Source organism: Triticum aestivum, chromosome 5B, assembly GCF_018294505.1.
Source record: "Triticum aestivum cultivar Chinese Spring chromosome 5B, IWGSC CS RefSeq v2.1, whole genome shotgun sequence".
Lineage (NCBI taxonomy): Eukaryota > Viridiplantae > Streptophyta > Magnoliopsida > Poales > Poaceae > Triticum > Triticum aestivum.
The window spans coordinates 35959102-35967138 of NC_057807.1; the positions used below are offsets into that span (position 1 = coordinate 35959102).

Consider the following 8037-nt stretch of genomic DNA (forward strand, 5'->3'; position numbering starts at 1 on the left):
CCGGCTCTCCCCCCGCCCGCCGCCGCCCGCAGCCATGGCGACCGAGCTGGCGTACGCGCCGCCGATGAAGTCCGGCAAGGCCGGCTTCGAGGGCCCGCAGGAGGCGCAGCACCGCATCCGCATCACCCTCTCCTCCAAGAGCGTCAAGAACCTCGAGAAGGGTAGGCTGCGTGGATCCCCTTCTTCTTCCTCCTCCTCTTCTTCTGGTCTCGTTGATCTCGTTGATCTGACTGACGCGTGCGTGCTCCTCGTGTGCCGGCGGCAGTGTGCTCCGATCTGGTGAGGGGCGCCAAGGACAAGCTGCTCCGGGTCAAGGGCCCCGTCAGGATGCCCACCAAGGTGCTCAACATCACCACCAGGAAGTCCCCCTGCGGAGAAGGTGACACACCCGCCTCCCTCGTCAGCTCCCATTTTTTACTTCGTTTCTGTGTCCTGTTGACGGCGTCGGTAAAACGTTTCTCTGTAGAATCAGGCTGCTTAGGGTTAGATGACAGGGCAGTAAATTGGTTGTATGGACTGTTCTTTGTTGTTAGTTGTTAGCCAAGAGATCAAATGTCCTAGTTGAAGTTCATAGCCCATGGTAGGATTTTAGTAGTGATCGATCCTACCATCTTGATGACACGATGATCAGCTGTTTGCTGTTAATTTTTGTTTGCACTCTGTTTTATGATGGGCTGCTCAGATGATGCTAAAACTACCAAGTTATTCCTGAGATTTCCCTTTGAGGATTACAAAATCGAGCCTTTTAAAGCTGATGGGTAGCCCCTTTTAATGCTATGTTTTCTTCCAAACACATGTCCTTTCTACTTGGTAATGCAAGCGATGTGTTACAGGTGGTGCAGTCCTCAGGGTGTTTATGGCTGTGATATACTTGCACATTCTTATTAAACAGCACCATATGGTTGCCACTTGTGCTACAAATAGGATTAGTCGTTACTAAGAATGAACTAGTTGCACTTGGCAGATAGGCTAAGCAAATGATGGTTCCACATTATGTTTCTGATACATTTGATGTTTCAAAATCTTGAGCTTTTTGATATTGAAGCTCAGCCTGTTAGATGTTTAATCCCTCGTGCAATTCTTTGTGTGTAGGTTATTGTGGGTATATACTTGTACTAATAATGCCATCGTCCTTTGGTGTTTAGGTACCAACACCTGGGATCGGTTTGAGATGCGGGTGCACAAGCGGGTGATCGACCTCGTCAGCTCCCCGGACGTTGTCAAGCAGATCACCTCGATCACCATTGAGCCCGGCGTTGAGGTTGAGGTGACCATCAGCGACCAGTAGAGAGCTATGCCTTTTTTCTTTACAAGTGTGGGGAGACACCAGCGAACCAAGACATAATTTTGAACGTTTGGTAGTATGTGAACTGGGTTTTGTATGGCTCATTAGGTTCTTCGCCCTGTGATTCAGAGTACCTCTTGTTGTCTGAGATATCATCTTGAATTTTCGTCGCCCTCTGGTGTGTTGCGCTGGATTGGATATTTATACATGGCTCACTATTGATGTGTCTGAGATTTGCTGTCATCAGTTGCCAAAATTTCCATTGGTTGGTCCACTGTGAGGACATTGGTTCAGCTAACATGCAGTATTTGTGATGATCCACTTTATGGACCTAAGAGTATCTGCAATGTGGGTTACATTGCTTTATAGTGAATCACCCATCTTGTCTTCCATTTCAAGCCGTTTGTTACAATTGGACGCACCACCATCTTCATCTGTAATTTTATAGCCTACATTTGAACTGATGGACAGAAATCCCCTGCTTAACACCAATAATCAGCTCCACAACTAGCCGTGTTCCGACACCCAGTAACCTTCAGACTGGCTTTTGTTGCATCTCATTTCGCCCTCCGTGATCAAGCTGTTGATTCGATCGCATAGGAAAGAAATGCTTATCTGCATACATGGCAAACAGATAACAGAATAAATCTAACTTGCGGACAATCAGATGTATTTTTCCTTGTTCAGAGCAGCATAAGAGTGGGTATCTTTTCAGTGCGATTCTAACCAGTAGGTCGTGAATTCCTTGGTTGAATCCCAAAATATAAGTCCAATGCCAGATGCTTTTTTTTTTGAACTGAGAAGGGATCTTTATTGCTTAATGGAAATTCGGTTACAATCAGCCACTAGGCTACTCACGAGGAATCCTGGACTTTACGAGGAATCCTGGACTTTCCTCTATCCAACACTCTGAACTACTAATACTAGTAGCAAATTTAGCGCAAATATCTGCTGGAACATTAGCATCCCTCATAACATGACAAACCGAAAAGGAGGCAAAGTAGGTAGATCTTTCCCTAATTTCATCAAAGATAGGTGCCACAATTGACCTTGAATTGTGACCCGAGGTCCAGAGGTTGACTACCTCTAAACAGTCTGTTTCCATCACCACATGTGAAAAGCCTCTGAGTTGAGCAAAAAATGGCACCCTCTCGCAACGCAAGAGCCTCGGCGATGAAAGGATCAGAAACACCCGTAAAGGGTTTACTCCACGCCCCCATTAAGGAGAGATGAGATCTGGCGACTCCTCCTCCACCCCCATTCTGGGCATCCACGTCAATGGCCCCATCAATGTTTATTTTCACCCAACCCGGTTCAGGAGGGCGCCAATTCTGACCAACTGGTAAACGCCGACGGTCCTGTGGCATAGCCAATACTGACAAGTCATCTCTTGCCCGTTTGATGGACTGTCGAGGATCAAAACCCTCCTGATCGTGAGTCCACCGGTTACGAGCAATCCATATCGCATGCATCACTGTAATGATCTTGCACCTGTCAGTATCGGGAATAATCCCGTCCAACACAATGTCTTTAGCCCACGTGCTAGGATGCAGCCGAGGTAATTTTAGATCCAATTCCTCTCTTGCCGCTGCCCAGAAACTCCTTGCATGGGAACAGTGCACTAGAGCGTGCATCAAATCTTCATCCACACATTTGCATAAATCGCACGTAGCGATTGTCCTGATGTGCTGGTGCTGCAGTGTGGCGTAGTCAGGAAGAATTCCCCGCACCACCCTCCACCAGAAAACCCACACTTTCGGTAATATTTTGAGCTTCCATAGGGTCGACCAAAGCTGTTTCTCTGACGATGAAGTCTCCGATACCGTCCCTTCCTCTAGAGCGTGATGCTCGTTACGAGTCACAAGAGAGCGATATGTTGTTTTGACAGAGTATTCGCCTGATCTTTCTAACGCCCACACAAGTTGATCTTCTCCGCCACCAGCTCGCAAAGGGGTGTTAAGAATGGCTGTAGCATCTGGCGCGAGAAAATTCCGCCTGACAAGCTGGACATCCCACTGTCCTGAGGTCTGATCAATAAGTTCAGACACAGATACCAGCGGATCATTACCCAGCTGTCCCATAGGTTTGTGCGTAAGTGTTGAGGGCATCCATTGATCATTCCAAATAGAGATCGTGGTACCACTTCCAACTTGTTTAATCAAGCCCGTGTCCAAAGTTTTTCGTCCAGCAATGATGGCTTTCCAAGTGGCTGAAGACGACTTTGGAGCTCCTGCTTGCATAAATTCAGAAGCTGGGAAGTATTTCCCCTTCAGAACTCGAGACCAAAGCGATTCCGAGTGTGTTAGCAGACGCCATCCTTGTTTGCCTAGCAGTGCCAGATTGAAGTTGCCTAAATCCCGAAAACCCATTCCTCCTTTCTCCTTAGGTGTTGCTAGATTATCCCAGGATATCCAATGTAAAGACCGCTTATCTATGGAGCTGCTCCACCAATACTTTGCCATGCAGGACGTCAACTATCCGCAAACTTTCTTTGTTAGCAAAAAACAGCTCATGCTAAAGGTTGGGATGGCCTGAGCGACCGATTTTATTAGTACTTCCCTACCTGCACAAGCCATATTTCGTTCTGACCAGCCTTGCATCTTTCCCCAACTCCTTTCACCAAGGTGATGAAAGGTGCCACTTGTGATCCGTCCCACTACAGTCGGAAGGCCCAAATATTTCTCTGAGAAAGCTTCAGCCTGAATGTTCAGGGTTTGCTTGATGGCTTCACGAACGGGTTGCGAAGAGTTTGGACTGAAATATATTGAACTCTTCTCTCTATTCACCGCTTGACCCGAACACTCTGCATAAATCTGTAGAATCTCATTCAGTCTTTCCGCGCTATGCACTTGAGCGCTAAGGAAGATCAGACTATCGTCATGCATTTCCAAGTAGACTGGTTGTGGGCTTAAATCCATTATACTCACTCTTTCCTAAATATAAGTCGTTGGGGGAGTTCACTTTACACTCCCCCCGCGACTTATATTTAGGAACAGAGGGAGTATGCAATATGCAAGGGCATGATTGAGAGGTGTAGAGAGCCTATGACGCAGTAAATATGTGGTTTTACTAGGATAAAGGTGAAGATATCAAATCGGAGCTCACTAGAGAAGAAGAATAATGCGGTGGGCCAGGAGGGCACCTTCAAGTCACCAATTCCCAAGCGATAAATACCAATCTCTCTCATGCCTCACAGTTTCAATTCCATTTCCTCTACCAACACTAGTAGAAAAGAGGGCATTTGTCCCGGTTCATAATGGCCTTTAGTCCCGGTTCAAGAACCGGGACTAATGGGTCGTTACTAATATCTCCACCCTTTAGTCCCGGTTTCTTGCATGAACCGGGACAGATGGGCATCGACGTGGCCGCTGTGGGAAGCCCAGGCAGGGGGGCCTTTGGTCCCGGTTGGTGACATAAACCGGGACCAAAAGGCTTCCACGCGTCAGCAGCTGGCTGGAGCTGATGTTTTTCTTTAAAAAAAAGTGGCTGGTTTAGGGGTTTTGGGGGTTATTTTAGGTTGTTATTAGCTAGCTAATAGAGAGAAGTGTCATCTCTTATATCTTCGTCCTTGGTTTACCAACGCTACTGCTATGTTCATTTCACTCGCTGATATAATAACTCATGCATGCTCGCATCATACATCATCATATATAATAACAAGTCCTACTAATCATGCATCATCATACAACTAATTCTACTCGTTATTAATAATAAGTCATACGACCATCATCCTCATAGTCATCGAACCCAACCCTAATAATTGTTCTTAGCACATGATCATCAGTATCAGGTAGGACCTAAACACCCTTAAGGTAAAATAGCATACAACAATATAGATCCTGACTCTCCATTATGAAGAATGGAGATCATCCTATCTCCAATTCTTGCGCTTCGCTGCCTTTTGCTTCCAAGAAGCTCCTTACGACTGTTCATACATTTTTTCCATTCTTTGACTGTCATGTCTCCACTTCTTTTAGAAACCCGGTATGGACAGTTGAGATTCGTAGGAAGACCTGGTTGTATGTTCAAAACATGAAGGCTATCGTGCGTATACATCAGATGAGGCACACAATCATTCGGAATTATCTGTTGAAAAACATAGTAATAACTGCGTAGTTAGCAATGATGTACTAGCTAGTTTTAGAAGTATGCAAAAAGATGCACGGATGTCGTAATAGTATGCAAAAAGATGCATGGATGCACGGATGCACAGATACGGCGGGCAGCCTGGCGGCGTCGGGCGGGCGGGGAAGAATGAACTGAACCAAAATTTCACGAGTGTTGCTTATATAGGCAGAGCATTGATCCCGGTTCGTGAGACCAACCGGGACCAATGACACCTTTAGTCCTGGTTGGTGCCACCAACCGGGACCAAAGGCCTCTTTTCAGCAACCCAAAGGGCGGGAAGCAGAGGCCTTTAGTCCCGGTTGATGGCACAAACCGGGACTAAAGGGGGTCATTGGTCCCGGTTGGTGCCACCAACTGGTACCAAAGCAGCCCTTTAGTCCCGGTTGGTGCCACCAACCGGGACTAAAGGCCTTGTGCTGCCCGCGTCGCGGCACGAAAGTTTAGTCCCACCTCACTAGTTGAGGGAGCTCGAGGGTGGTTTATAAGCCCCAGTCTCGTTGCCCTCTCGAGCTCCTCTCCACTATAGGCTTACGGGCCTAAAATCACTCTCTATGCTTGTGGGCCTATTGGGCCTACTGCGGGCCTGCATCCTGGCCCTAGTAATGGGTTTCTAGTCGTATGCAGGCCGTTGTGGCCCTCTAGGTGGCACTTTTTTTTTATTTTTCCCCCAGTTTTTTTGCTTTCTTTTTTATTTCTAATTACTTATTTATTTATTTTTATGATAATTCTTTTTGCTTTTAATGTTTTGAACAGAATTCTAATTACTTATTTTTTTATGATAATTCTTTTTGCTATTAAAGTTTGTAACAAAATTCTAATTACTTATTTATTTTCTTTTATGATAATTCCTTTTGCTTTTAATATTTTGAACAGAATTCTAATTACTTACTTATTTTATTTTATGATAATTCTTTTTGCTATTAAAGTTTGTAACAAAATTCTAATTACTTATTTATTTTCTTTTATGATAATTGTTTTTTGCTTTTAATGTTTTGAACAAAATTCTAATTACTTATTTATTTTCTTTTATGATAATTCTTTTTGCTTTTAAAGTTTGTAACAAAATTCTATATAATTTTAGTTTCAATAATACTAGAGGTTTATAAAAGCTTTTTAGTTGATTTCTTTAGTACCAGTTCTAAGGCTGTTACAGAGGCATTTTATTTGCTACAGGTTTTAAGGCTGGTGCCCCACAAGCACATTTTAGTATCGGTTCGTGGCATGAACCAGTAAAAGAGTTTTTTAGTTGATTCTTTCTGCAGCTGTTTTTTAGTCCCACCTCGCCAAGCGAGAGACACACGCAGCGGTTTATAAGCCCTGAGTGTAGAGACGATGAAGGGAGAAGCGCAGTGCTCACCTGCACGTTGGCCTAAAGCTAAGCACGTGCAGGTAAGCATTGCGCCTCTCTTTCATTTTGGCATGGTATATGTAGGCATATCATTGGTCCCGGTTGGTGGCATGAACCGGTTGGTGACATGAATAGTTAAAATTTGAATTCTTTGAAATTTGTGTGAATCACAAGTTTGTGATTAACTTTACTAAAAAAATGAGCATAGATGCGCCTATAGAGAGAATTCAACCTAAATTCATAATAAATTTCTATGAATTTCAGAGAAATTTAGGTCAAATTCCCTGTATAAGGGCATCTATTTTCACTTTGAGAGGAGCTCAACAAGGCAGAGAGGGAGGTGCTTATAAACCGTTGTGAGCGCCCTTCGGTTGGCGATGTGGGACTAAACTCTAGCCACAACGAGGACCAACCCTTTATTCCCGGCTTGTGGCATGAACCGGGACTAAAGGGAAGCCTTTGGTCCCGGTTCAAGCCACCAACCGGGGCCAATGGTGGTGGGCCAGGACCGAGGCCCATTGGTCCCGGTTCGTGGGTCCCAGTTCGTCCCACCAACCGGGACCAACAGATCCAGATGAACCGGGACCAATGGCCCACGTGGCCCGGCCGGCCCCGGGGCTCACGAACCGGGTCCAATGCCCCCATGGGAAAATGCTATTTGACGCATTCTGCGTCCAATTGTCGACCTTTCGCACAGCCAGCTAGCGATCAAGCGCTGACCTGGGCCGGCCCATCAACCTGTTTCAGCGTTCCGGTTTTCGGAACCTTCAAGAGTTTCCCAGCCAGTTTTTTCTGGTTTCAAGAACTTTCTAGAAGGTTCCCTGAACCGGTTTTCCTCTTTTCTTTTCTGCTTATTTTTTTAATTTTTTTCCTTTTCTTTCTACAGTGTTCTCCTGCTTTTTTTCCTTTTACTGTTGCTGTTTCTTTTTCTTTTTCTTTTTTATTTTTTTATTTTTCCTGTATCTTTTGTTTGGAACTTCAAATATTTCTTTTGAATTTTAAAATAAGTTCTTGTGTTCAATTTTTTATAAATATTCAAGAAATGTTAATGTTTAAAAAATGTTCATAATTATTCAAAAAATGTTCTTGCTTTCAAAATTGTTCATAATTTCAAAAAAAAATCGTTTTTCAAAAATTGTTCTCATTTCCAAAACTTGTTCATGATTTCATCAAATGGTCGTGTTTAAAAAAATGTTCATGAATTTCGAAAAATGTTTGTGTTTTTAAAATTTGATTCACTCTTTCATAAAGATCTTTGTGTTTTAAAAAGAGTCAG

At 44.2% G+C, this 8037-nt stretch overlaps 1 protein-coding gene, 1 non-coding gene and 1 pseudogene across 2 annotated transcripts; all 3 read left to right on the plus strand.

Annotated features, from left to right (window-relative positions):
* LOC123110255 (40S ribosomal protein S20) lies at positions 1–1528 on the plus strand. Its single transcript, XM_044530730.1, has 3 exons — positions 1–161; positions 266–379; positions 1146–1528. Exons 1-3 carry the CDS (start codon positions 35–37, stop codon positions 1286–1288), a joined length of 384 nt encoding a protein of 127 aa, XP_044386665.1. The 5' UTR covers positions 1–34; the 3' UTR covers positions 1289–1528.
* On the plus strand, positions 677–761 carry LOC123118038 (uncharacterized; annotated as a pseudogene).
* Positions 972–1049, plus strand: LOC123118040 (small nucleolar RNA SNORD36). The gene has a single exon (XR_006457666.1). It is a non-coding gene; the product is annotated as a small nucleolar RNA SNORD36 (small nucleolar RNA).
* Positions 1529–8037: the final 6509 nt, after the last annotated feature.